We start from the raw sequence: 18,598 nt of genomic DNA, 5'->3' as shown, positions 1-18,598 counted from the left end.
GTAAAGAATTACCTGTTTTAAAGCAATGGTTGTGTTCACTTCAATCTGGCTTGCTTTTATGTTGCCACTGAAGATAATGGCATTATGTTTTGGAAATCCTTGTGACTCCCCTTCCTTTATGCTAGCAGTAACAACTATACAGACAACTTGACTAGGGAGCTAATGTGTATGGAACCTAATCTGACCCTGTCCAAAACACATACCAGTAAAAGGAGCATAGCCAGAAAAATTAACTGTGGGGTTGGGTTGGAGAAGGAATCTCTTTCAGTGATTCAAGTAAATTAATGTGTATTCCACTTTCCTACAAAAGTTGATGGGGGTTGTTGTACTGTATCCTGTCATGCGGGAACTGAGATAGAAAAGGTCAAATAGAAGTGGTACACTGGTTTACTCAAGGATTAGGATTTCATCTCAAAGACCTCGCTTATTATTTACAAAAATTTCTAAAAAATGAGAGCTTTGAAATTTTTTAATGACTCCTTGAAATTTGTCATGATCTTTGGTCAGCTGTATTATGAATTCATGAAAGGACTTTATGAAATTAATAATGAAAGGACCGAAAATGGGTTGTATTCAATTTTTATTTCACTGGTCATCTTTCCTTTCTCACTGCACAGGCATGAGCTACAGACTAATTTGTGCAAAGAAACTATAGACAATTTAAACCTCTATGATCAATGTTGCTCACAGATTAAAAAACTGAGCCTGAATATGAAGCTTGAATATAATACTGAACTCCACTATTCTGGTAATGAACTTAATTCAGAACCCAAAGACCAAGAAACATACAGCTGCCAAATGAAACTCAACCCAGTAGACCTTAAGTGGAAACTTTGTCAGCTGGACAAAGAAGCCCTTGTATGTCAAATTTCTGCTATGAGAGCGAGTGATGGATTTCATTTAACCCGAAACATACATTGTTCTGTTAGTGTCAGAAAATTTGCAGAAATATCTCTTTAACACAGGTCTGGTCTCACTCAGGAGTTGCAGTTCTTGTCCTTCCCTGCTTCATCTATCCCTACTGTCTCTCTAGAAGTTCGAATAAATATAGTGTGAAACAACTAAACCCTTAACTGCACCTTGTTTTTTTCATTTGAGTAACTTAGAACAAAAGAAAAATAAGGGTAAGTCATCATCTGATTGGCATGGAAGGTGTGATATTTTGGAAATAGAATGAACTGAAGAAAGCTGAAAATTTTAGGTGAGGGCATAATGACATGAAATAAGGAGAAGATAAGGGATTGGCAGACCCTTCTGTGGATGAGCATGAGTGGAAAGAGAGAGAGCTCATTTGATGTTTTCCTATTTTGAATCACCTAAAACAAGGTATTTCACTAAATCTTGTATCAGTGTTAGACATTAAACAAGTGACTTTTTCCTAACCCTGTTGTCAGCTCTCTACAATAATTGCAGGGCTTTTGATTTCTTCTTGTAATATGGAAGAGTTTCACAATTCAGTCTTACAATCTGCTAACTGAAAAATAAGGGAAAACAAAGGATTTACCTAGCTTAGTATCCTGTTCTTGACAACAGCCAGAAGCAGAGTGCTGGGAAGCAGAATACAACTAGAGTAAGGACACAGTAGTTCCTCCTCAAAAGAGCCACCTGTTTCTTAACACAAGATGTGGGAAATTTCCTGAGTTAGAGCTGTTTGCTGTAAGTAACTTGCAATGAATTTTCCTTCTCTAAACTTACCCAGTTCACCCTTGAACGTGTGTAACCTTTTAATATTGCAATTGAAGGAAGTTACACAGACTAAGTACATATTTAAGAATGATAGCCTGTTTTCAATTTTGTTGACTTTATTTATGACTTCTTTCTTCTTTAGTAAAAATAAGCAGTATCTATCATCCCTTTTTAGGTGCTTGTTTCATAGATGTCTGTCATATTCCCCATTAGAAGCCAGGTTTATTTAGTCGTATCTAGTGTGGAAGACATGTTGACCTTCCTTATTGCTCTGTTTGAACATTCTCCAGTTCTTTTTACTTTCTGTTTGGAATAAACACAAGAAATAATCACAGAAGACAAATAATTTGGGAACAATTGTAAATCAAACCAGGAATCTAAGCATTAAGATGTAGGAGTATAACAAATAATTCTTGCAGTATTAATTCCTGAGGTGAGAATCAAAAAATAATTCTCATTTTTCTTAATTTAAGGCTAATCTTATAGAGCATTAATGATTTTTCACAGAATATTCTGAATTGTAAGGAACCCACAACAATCATCAAGTCCAAATCTTAGTGAGTGACTCATAATGGGGATTGAAACCATAAACTTGGCATAATTAGCACCATGCCCTAACCAACTGTGCTAATCCCAAAATTGTCAGAATATAAGTCTTGATTCAGAATTGGTGGTTTTCATCTTAGGGCTAATTCCATATCCTCCCTCTCTTCCCCTCTGTTTTTGCCAGAATGGTTCTCCATGCCTTTTAAATAACAATTTTTCCTCACTTAGGAGAGTAAGAGCTATAGTTTCCTTGCTATATTGGGGTCTCTTGATCTATGCACAAAAAGTTATGTGTTTAATTGGAGATTTTTCTTTTTTTCGAAACAGAAGGTTTTCTGTGCAGCTCTTCCTGTGCTTGGTGATTGTTTCAAAATAGAGATGAAAAATGGGCATAGGTTTTGATTATTGACAATATGTATATTGCATACTTTGATAAATAAGTCATCTCCCCTTTCTTGCAAAATGTTTAGCTACAATCTGTAATTTGATCAAATACACTTGATTATCCTACCTCCTAAAGTTGTAAACAGCACATTTCACAGCTGCTAATGAGCAACAAATCTGTACATGCTCCAAATTGATTATGAAAGATTGTCTGTTTACAATCTGCAGATCATTATTGCTTGGGAGGAGAGAGGGGAGGAAAAAAAGGGGATGTTTAAAGTAATCAGGGAAGCAGTTTTCTATTGGAAGTATTTTCCCAAGGAGTATATATTTTGTAAGCATGTAGTAAGATAATACAAGCCTGCGTTTCATTTTAAGTTACAATATTTTTCCCTGAAGTTTATATGATGTTGATTAGATGCAAAGTGATGATCACCATAGCTTACTGTAAGAATTATACATTATTTAAATACAGAACAGGGTGTTAATTTTTGGGAGTTAGTGTTCATAACTCACCTTAAGTGCATGCTGTAACATACTGCTCTGCAGTTTGATACATCTGAGGAAAAGAATATGTTACTTTTAAAATACTTTTGACTAGTTCTTTTAGAATGATTGGGTAGAAGTAATATGAACTTCAAATGTTATTTCACTTTTTAGACAGTGTTTTGTATCTGTGTATGTGCAATGAAAGCTATTATACAGTGATTGATACAAGGTTGCAAATATCCCATGTCAGTTATTCAGATGGTATAACATGGTACTTAACTTCTTGTAATGGCGATTCACTTATTAGCTGTTCTTATTTTTAACAGGAAGACAGTGATCCTGCAGTTCATGAAAGCCTTAGCATAGAAAATACATTATGGGCAAGCACTGTTGTTGCTTCGGGTAAGTGCTGCAATACAAAGCTGCCAATGTATCTAAATACTTCCAAGGAAATACATCCTTATTTTTCAAAAGTCATTAATATTTCACATTGTAAAATACTTTTATCTTCCAGGCGATTAAACTGTTGCTTTTCCGCCCTCCCGTTGGTTTTATCATGCTGCTCTAAATATTTTCATACATTTTTAATCCTCCTTAATAGCTTTGGGGGTTTCTTAACTTCAGTTTTGATCTTTCAGTATTACAGTCCCTTGTAGCCCACTGACATCACTGACCTTTTTGATTTAATTAAAACTTTAAGTTGTAAGGTGCTCTGTTCAATCATAGTGGACGCTTTTCCGTGCTGAAAAACAAGGGTAGTTTTGTATTTTTTAGGAGCTTTTCTTCTATGTATACTCTGTGATTAGTATCTTCTATTAGGCAAAGTCTTAGTCAGAGAGAGTAGATAAGCTTCAAAGTTAGGCAATTTTAAAATATTGGGATCTAAATATTATTACTGTTTCATGTATGTCCCAGATATTATAAATGAGTACACATTAATACCTAGATGCTCTATTCAGACTTTAAGCCATTGTAACTTCTTGGTTTTTAGAGCAGAAATTTTTTTTTTTCATTTTTGCTCTATGTAAGAAAAGTCAAAAGGGCAGTGGTTTTTCTGCATAACAACGGAGAATAAGAAATTGAGAGAGCATGATTTCTGAAGAGAGCTAGGATTTAAGATGGCGAATTGGAACAATTGGAAACAGCCAAGAAATGGGAAGGAACTAAAGAAATTTCCAGCTAAATTGTAAAGTTAGTCCCTACTATGAAGACTTCTTACATCAGTGAGGGGCCTGCTGGAAGGATGTGGGGAAGAGATGAATTCTGACGAGGTAGAAAAGAAGTCTGTGACTGAGCACTCCTTTCCCAAGTGTTGAAAAGACAGTCATGATCTTTGATTGTTAGTGTTGTTTGGTTTGATTGCACTGGAAAATTATTACTGGAAAATTACCACTCTAAAACTGTGGTCAAATGGATGATGCCTAAAGCTGTCCTCAGGTTTTTAACTTTGGATAAAAAGATGCTTCTCATGAATTATAAATTTCAATACTGTAAAAACTTGGTTTGAATTTCCTTTTCCTCAAATCTATGTGTGGAAGAAAACTACAAACAAAGACTATGCATTTGCAAACTCTTTAATTCTGAATCAGTATATTTGAATTTTAATTGAAAGCTGTTCATGTTTTCATTTCCATGGTAGATGATTTTGTTTAGAAGTGTAGCTATTGACTGATTGCTCTTGATCTGCTATTAAAATTTGGCACCTATATTAATGGAAACAGTTCTCCCTAAAATTTATACCTTAGGATAAGTTTGAGTTTTTTACTTCTGAGGGGTCTTGTGAAAGTTTAATTATTTATGAAGGACTTTAGCTCATTATTAATTATGGCAGTGGAAAAACATAGGAAAAGATAATTCTCTTGTTGGGACATAGTTTTTAATAGTGGAATAAGACTTTAAGGCAGACTAAGGGCAAACTCACTGAACAATACAAGGTAAAAAATATTGAATGGCTCTTCAAGACTGCAATGCCTTCTGAAGGGAAAAATAATGTGATCATGAAATTAAAAACTGTGCTGTGGTGTGCATACAGAAGTTACCTTGAATTTAGGTACCAGACAAAAATAATTTCCTTCAGTAACTGATTTTGTGACATTAATTATATCTAACCTCTGCCATATCATTCATTTCACTTACCTAATTTCATGTATTAACTGCAATTTGATACCATTGTAATGTGCTTCTCTCATGTAAGTATTCATTGTCCTGTAGGCCAAAAATCCAGATCTTAAGAATTACTCAGGAACTGTGTGGATGTAATTTTAGCATTTGATAGGATTAGCCCTTCAGCAAAAACTAGGAAATTATTTCCTTCAGTCTATTGCTTATCTAATAAGGCATTTACAGGATCTTAGAGGTACACTGTGCATATAGTCTTGAGGAAGACCATAAGGTAAAACATATAGCAAATTGTTAAAATTAAGATGCTCTAGATCTGGTTGATAACTGATGCATCATTCAGTTGTTTCCACCTCACTTGCAAGTTGAATGTACAAAACTAAGTTAGAACACTTGATGCTGAGCTAATTAAATTTGCTTGGGTTTTTTTTTTAAAGTAGATTTAATAATTGAATTTCCAAGATTTGTGACAACTGGAAATCTTAAAAATTCTGGTCACTGTCTGACTGCATTATAAACATACATAAGCTGACTTGCTTAAACCTGCCATGGCAGGATATCAAAGGTGGACTCTGCCTACACAAGTTTGCAGGTGCCTCTGCATTCTCTCCCCTGGTATAATCAGTCACAGCCTTTAATTATATCTGAAAAATCTAGTGGAAGAATATGCTTGTGCACAGCTACTATACATAAGTGACACTAGGATTTCATGAAAACAGAAGAATAAACAGCTTGTAGTATGTGAAACTGTGCAGTTTTTCTACCCTGTAGACAGCTACTTCACCCACACTTGTACCTGATTTCAATGTCCTCACTGTCTAGGTTCACAGTTCTGTTACACACATTTTTCACTATGATGTCTGTGTGCAAACCTAGTAATTCTATTACTGTTCCACTTTGGTTCAAGAAAGAGGATTTGAGGCCTGAGTCCAGATAGTGGAGGGTAGAGTTCTGCCCTGCAAGGTTTCCTGTATATCTCTTCATTTACCCTAAGACTCTTTAGTATGACAGTCTTTAATACTGTCTAGCTTGAAAGACTGCTCCCTCCAGTGCTCTCTAAGCAGCCTGGACAGCATCTGTTACTAAGCCAAGCAAATGTGTGACTCATTGGGACCCTGTTAGGTCCTTTCCAACCCCTTGTAGGTTGTTACAAAGTGTTCTGGGTCAACCTAGCGCTATTATCTTGACATATTACTGACTGATGGTGTCAGTCTCAGGAGCAGAGAGAGCTACATCACTGACACCCAGGAAAGGAATATGTACCTGAGTTGCAGACACAAAGCCTAATTTAATTTTTTTAATGGTTTTGTATAGGACATACAGGACAATTTTTGGGTGAGGGGCTCTCCTCCCAGTGATTAATAGATGTTGAATTTCCTGATACAACTATTTGACATATTAGAAAAACCACATTGCATCAGGTAGGATAGCCCACTATCTCCAGGATAGATGCCACTGCTATTTGTCAAGGTGATACAGAGGGTCAAGGTTAGGCTGGGAAAAGTGTTTGGGGAATTATGTGGGGAATACCTCAGAAAATTTGAGCTCTGGTTGCTGATGCCATGATAATTCTAGAAGAGAGAGACCACAAATCAATTATTTCACAGATCAGTAACAGTAAATTTAAGTGTATAACGGTTTCAAGAAATCTTATCAACCGCATCTTGAATGCAGATTACCAAAGCTCATGAGAATATCAGAATACTACAGTAATGGATTCTACAGAGAAAAAAAGCACCTATTGCTAGAACAGTAGAAGTGACAAGAAAAGTATTTGCTATAATTTAAGACTTTTTTGTTTTCTTCCTGAATTTTGGGAACCAAAAAATTGATTCAACAAAATTGTGTAATTCCAAACAACTCAAGAATAAACTATTCCATGTCATTTTTTATATCAAAATATAATGTTCAGAAGAATGAGGTTACTCAAATTTGTACATTTGGAAGGCATTTACTTTCCCTGCATTTAGTTTGTCTCTTTACCCCTTAAAAGAATAATAAGCTAAATGGGAAGGGTGAAGGGAAAACCATTTTACTGCACCTAATATATACCCAGTTTCAAAACTGATAGTTTAGATATCTAAATGGAGATTCCTACTGATACCCAATTTGCAAGGCTTTTTGCCCTTTGCTGTAAAGCTCTGACAGAGATCTGGTGATCGTCTGTATGATGCTTATCCCAACCCTAAAAAAGACAAAGATTAATGTGCCTGGATCACACTGGAAGCTTCTGGCAGGGATGGAAATCAAAAGCCTTTTTCTCAAGTCCAAAGCATGCAGTCATACTTTAGTTATTCTTTAATAAGTGAGATAGGAAAAAAAATATTCTGACTTATCCACTTACAAGTTGTGTTGTAGCAGGTTTTCTAAAAGTAACAGTAAGGCACAGAGTCTCTGTCATTCTTAATATCTGTATTATCACTGTGGAATTAATAACAGTGCCTGAAGGAAAGGAAATTTTGGTTAGTGAAAACTTGCAAAACTACTGTCCCTAGAGAAACACTTCTAAATATAAGCAAGTAACTTAAACCACTGAGTTTTCTGAAAAACTCTTAGTTTATCTTCAATTAAATTACTTATCTTTCAGATGCTTTGTGCTTGTGGCATCAATGACTGTGGTGTTTGTGCTTATTGAAAACTTCAGTAGATTTCATTTCAGAAAGGGAGAGAGGACAGTTAGCAGTTAAATTTTAAAAAGCCTCAGAAGGTCCACTACAGTATGGACTTTAGCTTTTTGTTCTCCACTTGTGGTAATGATTAGTGTGGTTCAAATGCTGAACAAGATAATGCAGCTTTCTGAGAAACCTGCTGAGATACCTATTAAGAGAAGATTTGTATTAATGAAATTGCATCATCATTTTGGCAGATGTCAGTCTTGTGAAGTCACTTTAGATAAAATCAGAACAATTTATATAAATGCACAGCTGTCAAAAGCAGTATTTTCTGCCAACTCCTACCTATGACTTTAATTAATTTGAGCACACCCTGGTTTTTCTGTGGTTCATACAGTGAAGATGTTTGCTTGGGAGACAGCAAAATTGGAATCATCACACACGGGATTCAGAGTATTCTTGGCTATCACAAGTCTGCTTTTCTTTTTTTTCTAGGCCCACATTTGTTCTAGGGGTATGTCCTAACTTCTCTCCCCAGCATTAAGCACTCCATCCACAGCTATCAGGGATTGCCCAGTGTAGGAGAGGCCCCTTACGCAATAATACGGGAGTCAGTGCTTTCAGTAAGCTGAGGCCTGCCGTACGGCTGTGCTTCCAGAAATCCCAGGTTGGATTCAATTCGTTATTGGATACCAGAACTGTACCTGCTGCAACCACTGTGGGACAACAATGAAACTATAGATAAAGCTCCCTGCACCAATGTACTTCAGATTTAAGGAGCACTTTGTTATCACTGATACTGTGCTGATGGCACAAAGTTTAAAATCTAAGATCAATGACTTGTTACAAGCTGCAGCTTAGTCAGATCTAACCAAACTTCTGCTCTAAGTTCAGTCATCAAAATGGAATTTATCTGACTTTCACCTTTGAAACCAACTTTTCAAGGAACAAAATATGAGACAAGTAGGACAGTTTGTTTTTCTGAGCTGCAGCAGCCAGGCAAAGCTTTGTAGAAATGTGCCATCTGGAACGTAGAGTCCTCCTGGCTTCTACTGAACTAGACACCTGTGAAGGCAGAGGTTGCTGGAGTGTGCAGGAGGAGATTCCCTACAGCATATTGTCCAATATGTTCTGACTATTGGACACAGGTCAGCTCAGTGCCCCAAAGGGATATGTGGCCATTGGTTGGAGACAGTAGAAAGGGCTTAGAAATTATGGATTAGTGAATATTGGAGGAATTTTGGGGTGGCCTGGGCATTGATCAGTGGGCATGAGCCAGTGGTACTATGCATCACTTGTTTCACTTTGGTCTTTGTTTTCTTTTGGGGGGAGGTGGGGTTTGGTGTTTGGTTGGTTGGTTTTAGTTTTTGTTTTTGGGGTTTTTTCCTCTTTATTTCAATATTTATAATATTATCACAAGTATTACTACTATTGTTGTTATGTTTACTTTGTTTCAATCATTAAACCATTCTTATCTCAATCCATGAGTTGTGATGAGATTTTTTTTGGTTTTGTTTGTTTTGTTTTCTTTTCAATTTTTTTTTTCTTATCCTCCTCACCATCCTTGTCGTTGGTGCTCTGGGGAGGAAGTGAGTGAACAGCTGCATAAAACTTAGTTGCCTGGGGTTAAACCGGGATACATTCTTATTTTTGAGTAAATGCAGACATCTTTAATGCAAACATCTTTCACTATCATTATTTTTGTCTTTGGGAGTTTCTTCAATTTTTTACAACCTGTTACACTACAAGAGTAGTGATAGCAGATCTTATATGGGGTTCTAATTGCCAAAGACTAACTTAATGTCAGACAAACATGTAATACTTCTACTTTTTTAAAAAGTTTTCTGAGTATGCAGTTTTTGAATAGTTATGTTTATTATTTCTTCATATCATAGTGACCCCCAGAAAAATCACGTTATTGGTTGTACTGCCATAAAACCATTTCAGGTAACCTGATGAAGTAATAGAAATAAGGGGAGTTTTTAATGCTAGGAAGTGTTATGTAACATATTAATAATAGAATTAATTTTTTTTAATATAAAAATTTATTAAGTCATGCTGAAGCCAGATTTTCCTATACCATCCTGTAAAAAATGGCTAAAAATAATTTTAAAATTAAAATGTTTATAAGCTAATGAAGATAATATTTCTGTATAACACTCTGTCAAAGTAATTAATTGGCTGAATCAGATTTTACTTCCTTATAGATGGCAGAGGTAGCAGGCAATTAATGTGTGATGTGTTCAGCACCACTTTACTCATTTTTTATTCACTCTGCAGTTATTTATGCTGTCCTAACTTCTGAAAACAGCTGGAGGAAATTTTAAGTTTAAATACAAGTTTCTAACCAGCTTCCATTGGAAGTATTGTTTCCATAAAAAAGAAGGAAAGCATGTTATCATCTTTACAGATGTTTATTGCAGAAGTTAAAATAATTCTTCATTTTTCATTCTGAAAATCAGCACTCACAGTGTTATGCAGAAATGTTGGGGTTTTTTTATACAATTGATTTATTTAAGGAACTAAATTAGTGCAAGTTGTAATTTGGAAACATCTCTCATTTACCTGACACCTCTGGGGTTTTGTTTGTTTTTCAGGAACTGTAATTGGTGTTGTTATTTACACAGGCAAGGAAACACGAAGTGTAATGAACACATCCAATCCAAAAAATAAGGTAAGTTAGTCTTACTCTGGAATTGCCACATTCTGTTCTCAGAAAACTTAAAAAGAGATGTACCTAAACCCAAAAATCCAAAAGCTTTTGCTGTGGTGTGTTTCATGTGTGCTGCTGCCTTGAATTTTGGTACAGTCTGCTACAGTCTCCTTCTGAAAGTAAAATTATTTTTCCTTTAGCTAGGAGTGTTACAGGTGGTAATGTGGGCATTTGCCTTTGAAGTATCAATGTTCCTCTTCAGACCTTTATAATACTGTCTCACAGCTAAATATTAATTTTCACTTCTCCCAGATTATTTTACTGTACAGTATTTGGCTAAAGGTACACAGTAGTTTTAAGAAGTGTTTTAAGTTTATAACAGAATACTAAAGTTTATTCAGGCTACCAGTGGTGGTAGAACAAGATGTTCCAGTCACTACCCAGAGCACTCTTCAGGGATTTTTGCAAACAATTAAAACATTTTCAAGAGATTTTTCTGTCAAGAAGATACTAGAGGTTTCAGTGCTTCCCTCTGTACAAGATTCTTTCAGGTCTAAACAAAGCAAATAGCTCTTCACTTAATCAGTAATGTTTCTAATGTAAGTTGGGGAGCACTCTCAATTTTAAAGAGATAGAACTTCAGCTGTGGGCTGTACCTTACAACCTAGACCTGTGTTTAGTAAGAAGATAATTATATTAAGAAAGAAAAAAATTATTGCAAGAGGTTTAGAAAAACAATCATCAGTGACAGGTTACCATTTTCACGCCATTCATAATAAGTTGCTCTGAGTAGGAACATCAAGAATGAAATGATAATACAAATTGCTTGAAGCAGTTATTGCAGTCCCCTGAGTGTATTGATTTGTGTTTCTAATAAAGAGATGCTTTTAAATGTCTCATTGACAAAGACGGGTGATATGTACCATTATGAGGACTAAGATGGCCTTTTATTATTTTAATCTTTGTAACGTGCATTTTAAAATAATAGAGTAAAATGGAACCAGAATCTTTGTGGTGTATGGTTATTTTCTCTTCTACCTGATACAAAGATGAGCCCTTTAGTAATAGAATCTTTCTCTCAAGAATTCTGAACAACTTCTCCCTAATAAATAACTTGCACAGGTGTTTAAAATGAAATTATTTAATGTAGCAAACTGATAGGGAAGTATGCATCAGTGTAGCATGCATTACCTAAATTCAACACATTCTGGGGATGTATTAGGCTTTTAGTAAATGTTAATTTTTTTGTATGTGACTATTTCAACAATAATATTGGCGTGGAGATTTTGTCTCTGTGAACTGAACAACCATGTTTAAAGACGTAACCAACATTTAACATGGCCAGTAAGGATGAATTTGGGAACTGAAAACAGGAAAACACTTAGAACTCTCAGAGCTGACTAAGTGATAAAATGGAGTACTCCACTGTAAAAATTAATTGTCATCATTTTTAAGGTGTAGTTTTAGCTGTATCTTTATTTGCAGTCTGCATCTGATTTTCTCTTCATCTTCTACCATGGGATGAGATTGGTTTGCATACTTCTGTATGATGAGACACTTGCTATCTGTAGGTGATATTTTGTGCTAGCTAACCATGTAGAAGGTAGACAAACAGTACTCAGTTCATTCCTCCTCTGTGTATTCAGGGATCCTCCTGTGTTCTCTCAAGCTTGAAAATAATGGTTACATGTTAGCTAGGGTATGTAGCATTAGGACCCAGAAGGAGGGCAGAGGGAGTCTAAAATAATCTTTGAGAGTAGAAGATGTATTACATTTGAGAGATTAAAGATTTGAACATTTAAAAATAAAATTAGCATACAACTTGCTGAAACAAAATTAAAATTAAATTGATCAGTTTTGCTGTTGCTGCAAACTTGAGAGGAAATAAGTCTGCAGCCTGTTCTGCTTTAGGAAAGCATTGTTTGAAATACCGTTCAAAACCAGTTTTAAAAGGCACATTGTCTCTCTCTGCTGCTCTTTGAAGAAAATAAAAATAACATTTTAGGGATTTTCCTGTACAGTGTGTTGATACACTCTTGTTGGGAACATAGTTCAATAATGCTGGTGTCTTCTTTCTCTGGGGGAAAGCAAACACTGAGATCTATGATTCCCAAATTACACTGTCAAACTGATACTCATATGTCCAGAAATAAGCAAGAAATTCATGGGCCTGACTCTTTTATCAGTACTCTCTTCATTGAAATACAAATAGGTTCTACAGCTGTATTTTTTGCTGGAGAATAATATTACTGCTGTACTTCTTATTATAAATTTGTTTTTTTCTAATGATAGATTTTTAATTTGCCTTCTTAACACTAGATGCTTTTTGAATGAACCAATATTAAAATTTAAATGTGCAGACATTATATATAAATGCTCAGCAAAAGAATAAAACTGAAATAAGTTTAGGAAAACTTGGATAGGAAAAATTGTGAAATTTATGTACCTGTTCAAGCATGGGATTTATCTGTATGTTAAACTTAGAAGGATTTATTGTGTTTACTGAAGTATTTAGTCATTCAAGCAACAATTTTCTTAACTTAAAGTCAACGCTTACTTGTTTTATTACAATTGTAAAAATTGTTTCATTGCCTAAGGATGCAAACACAGTCTGAAAAACACAAAGATAGAGAGTGTAGAATTTTCTTAATGGATCAATTCAATATGTTTTTAATTCCAACAATATAAAGAAAAATTATTTCTGGCAAGGTTTAATTTCAGTCTAAAATGATATATGTTCTGCGCTTCGGATAAATGTGGAAGTGGTAACATCAACATTATAGTGTAATGACTCTCTGCATTTTACCTCATTGGCAGTCACATCAGATTACTCAGGAATGCAGTTCCAGTCTTTAAAGGAAAAAAAAAATCAGATTGAATTGTGCTCCTCACAATGCTGTAATCAGTAATCAATCCTATTTGGATAGATATTCTTAAACCTTGGCTTTCTGGATGAAGTTGGACTTGTCAATGCTAAAGGTCATTTATAGGTGTTAATTAACCAAGAGGGAAATTAACAAACTAAGGTTATTTATTTATTTTGTCTGGCATTTTGCAGTGTTCTCATTCTTCTTTAAAGTGCAGAACAGTTTTTTGTTATCTAAATTCAGAGTTGCCTTTGCAGCTTTAGTCTTTATAGAAAACAAGACTGTTGGTGCTACCCTTCTGCAAATGTGACTTGTTTCCATCAATGGAAACAGATTTTGGTGAAATTAAAATAGCACAGTATCCTTGGCAGGAGATGGAAATGTATTTTGTGTACTAAGATTGAAACATTAAAATTTCTTGAAGTTTGTAATATATATACACCCAGAATGTACACAGTAACGCATCAAAATTAGTAGAAATTATCTTAAATGGAACTGCTGAGAAACCAGTAGCTTCTGTAAAGGAGCTACAGCATGTAATCTGCCTAGTGTGCTTCAGATTAGTATAAAAATAGTTTTAATGTTGCTAATCCTTAAAAGCAGCGTTCGAAACACTCTTTCTTCCCCCTTATTTTATGGAATTTTACATCTGCTGTTAAATTTTAACATCAGAAGTAAAACTTCATAGTAACCATTCAATGTTCATCAAAATAGTAATATTGTTTTTACCCTAATTCTTAACTAGCCTGAAAGCTAACTACTCTTGTGGTTCCTGCTTTTTTTCCTTGTTTGCTGTTTTGATTTGGTTTTTTTAACATATGAAAATCTCAAAAGGGTGGTTTGGTTTTTTTTTCTTTTATTCTGTATATGTTCCCCTTGGTTATTTGAAAATGGCCTTGCTATTCTGGTAAACTGAGGCAAAATCACTTTGCTACTCTCTCTCTCTCAGTCTCTCATTCTTTCTCTCCTCCAAACATCTCTTTCTGGTTTTTTGTGACCAAACTTACTTCTCTGTGTTTAAAAGGCTTTTATCTATGCTCATTCTCCATTTTTATGAGGATGATTTTTGAAAAATATTTGCTAAAAAAAAGGATACCCTCCCTCCAATTCTTTATTTGGAGTGAAATGGAGTGGCTTCATGTGGTAGATTCATGTTGTCCTAGAAGCTGATGCCACTTCAGCATAGCTATTTCAATATTCAAAATATATGCTTCTTCTGCCTTGACACATTTTTTTGAACAGCAGTAAATTAGGTTGTCCAGCATCTTGTTAGTGGCATTAGTAAGACATTCTTGTCTCTTCTACCCCAAAGGCTGACATTTCTAAGTCCAATTTGCATTTCTGTTCTGGGCTTCATAAGGGCATTCACTTTATGCTGCTGCTACATTGTTGAGCAAGAGCCCAGTAATTTCACTTGCGTATTTTTTTTACTAAATTGAGAATTTCATGTTCATAGTCTGTTTGAGAAGAATGGCTTTCTCTGGCTGTATGTCTGAAGGGCCAGGGTTAGAGAAGAACAGTGAAAACTGTTACATGGCTCTTCATGGCAAATGTTAGGGATTTATAAGAAAAATGTTTATGCAGCACTTTGTATTGGAGTATAGTCTGCTGTAGTTAATCCTCCTAAAAACTTCTCTTTGTATTGGATAAAACTGAGAAAGCTGTCACCTACAGGTTATATGTAGTGACATGCTTAGCTTGTCCCCTGACACAGAGCTTCTGTCCAAGGAAGTGATTAACTACCAGCTTCCCATGAAGTATGAGACTCCTTTTCTTGGTGTACAGGACAACTTGTGGGATCAGGCCACAGGGAAATGCATATCATGTAGTGTTGTTGATGCTTGTCTCTCCATGTGCTTTCATCTCTGAGCAAAAGAAGGAGAGTAGCACCTTGAAGAGCCTGGTGTCCCTCGGCAAGAGGGATGGAACTGTGTTGGGTAAGGAGGAAGACAAAAGGTACTTTTCTTTAAAAGTTTGGAAAGAAAGGGCTAAATGGCAGAGGAGGCACCTTTGTTGTTCCAAAATTAGAATGTAGGAATGTTAATGCTTGGAAGCAGTCAGCAGAGTTTTAGCAAACCAAAGACAAAATTTGTGTGTCCTTTACTCTGAGACAGAGAGAACACCTACCTACTATAATTATCTTTAACACCATTAACTGAAATAGCAAGAGTGTCAAGTGGGAATTTAAATCCTTAGATGACTAGTATGGAGAAAGCATAATTCCACATAAAGGAGCTGAGGTTTTCAATTTTCTTTGATATTTAGAAAACTGGAAGAATGCTGGATTTATACCATGATTTTAAGACAATAAGAAAACAATAAGACTGGAAGTCTTGACTGACTTCCTTGAGTGTATATGTGGACAAAAATCACTTCATGCAGTCTGTTGAGCTGGGGTGTTTTGTACACTCATGAATTTTATTTACAGCATGCTGCTTCTTTTCAGAGACTTGGTGGGGCACTTTTTATCCCCATTAGCAATGCTTTTCGAGTAATGGTGTATATATTTTTATTCTCTTCCAATTTACATTGTTCTCCTCTAAAGAAATAAAATGGTAATACTACAAATGGGAAACTGAGGCACGAGAGATAAAGGAGGTGGGGTGGGGGAAAACAGAAGATCCACAAAAGAAACAGGAGCTGAGAGTGGTCAGTTAAGGGTATTCAACTTCATTTTTCATCCAACCTAGCTGAATGTTTTACAGTACTCTTAGGTTTCAAAATCCACTAATTTGGGGTTTGTGTACACATGATATATATGGGTTTGTATGTATGTGATGCCTGTAGCCTTAAAGTTGATCCTCATGTATTTTCTTTGGCATCTTAAAATAATTAGATCATCACTTGCTTATCTACTTTGCTGTTGTATCCCTAAGCTAGAGAAGTTGTTCCATTATGTGACCTGCTATCAATTCACAAGTTAAAGTTACAGAATAACCTATACCCTAATTTCTTACTTGTTCTGGAACCAACAACTAAACATAGCATGCAATTGCTATACCTAGGCACGTGATAGGTCTTTCCTGGCTGCATGAAAGTTGTGTGGCACACTGTGTTGCTGTGTGGTGCTTGAGGCACTCAGCCTGAATGCTGCTCAAGGACCAGGCTGAGGAGCTTGGCTGTGCTGTGTTAGGGTGCTGCTGCTTGGGACATGGATGTTGAATCACTGTCCTTTTTCAGCTGGTGCCACTTTTTATTTACAGAGTTTAGTTCCAAACAACTCATTGCTATACAACAATATACAGAACAAGTGAGGGAATGGCCCTTCAGTAGTGGGAGAGAATTCTCACTGTACTCTGGGTATACTCCTGAGTTTACTGTGTATTTTAGAGTTCATGCCAAACTCTAGCGCTGATTTTGCAAAGCTATATAATTTATTCACAGCTGTAAAATTCCTACAGTGTTAAATTTATTCCCTATTGCAAAGCTGTAGAAGAATAAAAATTGATATATGCCAGAATGTTAATGGCAAGCCACAAACCATGTCTAACTTGGAGTCCTAAATTCTGGTGATTCTCATCAAGAACGTTACTTGATATTCTGTGATATCTCTCTTCCCATTTTGGAGACTCCCATGAAAAAGTTGCTTGAGTTTTGTTATCTTAGTGTTTTTAGAACATATGTAGGTTAGAATTTGTCTCGGTAGTTCAATGTCATTTCACACTGATGTTTAAGGAAGGATCAGTGGTGGAATACACCATTTCTGAAGTAATCTATAAATCTATTAAAATAGATTAACCTCACAAAATAGTCAGAACAATTCTTAAAAAGGATCAAGTTATGGAATAGCAACAGCGTGCTATTTAGCTTATTCACCAGAAATTACATGTATTTTACCTGGGACAATCTAAGCTAAAATTAATGATTTATGGTAAAATAAAGAAATCATTTTAAATGTTGTCATTCTGCAGGAGACAGTGCAAAAAGGAGATTCCCTGCACATTTGCTTGTGTGGAATATCCCAGTAAGCTCTCAAAGAAGCAGACTATGATGGCCATTTTCTCTCAGCTGCTGCCTCCACTGCTGCTCATCAGCAGAGGGAGTTTGCTTTTACCTTTTCATTGCTCCTTATGGCTTTGTTGCCATTCAGAATTTAATCATGCCCTTGGCAAAATGCAGCTGCTGGGAGATGAGGGTAGGGGCAAAGGGCACGGCCTCTCAGTGGGTACTTGGAACCTCATCCCATGGCTTAGGACTGCACCATTTTCAGAAGGCTCTGCCTGCAAGGCCTTGCTGGCTGTGAGCAAGCCAAAGTGGTGGCAACTAAATACTGATGATGTGGAAGAAGGCTGCTGTGCATTTTCCTACATTAGGGTTATGTTCTGTACACTTGGTGTTTGATAATAAAAACAATTGTATCCCAGTCAGTACTTTTTTGGGGTTTTTTTTCTTTTTTGTGTGTATTTTATAGGAAATCTGAAACCTTATTTTTGGAATTATTTTTTCCTTAGTTAAGATGCATGCAAACACATTTCTTTGATATATAGTTCTAAAACTTGATGCTGCAACTGTGTAGCAAGTCAGGTGTGCCTAAGGTCCTTATGAACTCTAGTTGTTATTAGGAAAAGCCTATATAATGTCTTTTGCATAATTTTCATTATTTCTGCAATTATTTTCATATTTTTCTGAATAAACTTAATTTTTTCTAATATGGAAAGGAACTCTATAAGAAAAGATAGAGATATTAATTTTAGTGATGGGTAAGTTGAAAGTATATTGATTATTATTTTTTACAATTATTATGAAAGAGGGATGTCTCAAATGTCAGAAACTAGGATGTTTAAGACCTGCAGAACATTCTTAGAATAGATGCTCATCCAATTTTCAAAACTTCTATTTGGATGCTTACAAGCATTAATTATTATTTACTGTTATTATTGGATAGCCTTCTCTATGTGTGAAGCAAGTATAAAAATACATCTTTTGAGGTTTTTATGTGATTCAATAATTCATGCAACTGAAGTTTCATGTATTTTTCTAATTAGTGGAGGCTCAGAAACCATCATGATTCACATGACCTGAAATCTTAGTTTACAGTGATGGATATCTAGAGGGAAAGTTCTCTCCATATCAGAACATAGTATTTGTTGTGGTGTAGGCTGAACATAGGGATCATAACTAAGATAATTTACTGAGTTGTGTTTGATGCTTGAAGTAACAAGCTTGTCATAATCTTAACAAATACAGTCTTTGCCCTTCTTTTTTACCTCAGTTCAGAGAGCAAGCCTGTGGATACACTGAGC

The 18,598-nt window shown here is 35.5% G+C and overlaps 1 protein-coding gene across 4 annotated transcripts in view; it reads left to right on the top strand.

The window, feature by feature from the left end:
• Positions 1-18,598, top strand: part of ATP9B (ATPase phospholipid transporting 9B (putative)) — a 155,854-nt gene that overhangs the window by 74,761 nt on the left and 62,495 nt on the right. For all 4 annotated transcript variants that reach the window (XR_009418459.1, XR_009418458.1, XM_059471682.1 and 1 more), the window contains exons 10-11: positions 3,432-3,507; positions 10,433-10,509. Coding sequence is in view for 2 of the 4 variants with exons in the window: in XM_059471682.1 (XP_059327665.1) it covers positions 3,432-3,507; positions 10,433-10,509 (153 nt within the window). In the remaining 2 variants the exon portion in view is untranslated. The remainder of the gene's footprint in view (positions 1-3,431; positions 3,508-10,432; positions 10,510-18,598) is intronic.

The sequence above is a fragment of the Ammospiza nelsoni genome, chromosome 1, assembly GCF_027579445.1.
Source record: "Ammospiza nelsoni isolate bAmmNel1 chromosome 1, bAmmNel1.pri, whole genome shotgun sequence".
In the NCBI taxonomy this organism is placed as follows: Eukaryota; Metazoa; Chordata; class Aves; order Passeriformes; family Passerellidae; genus Ammospiza; species Ammospiza nelsoni.
This window is presented reverse-complemented; position numbering and strand designations above follow the sequence as displayed.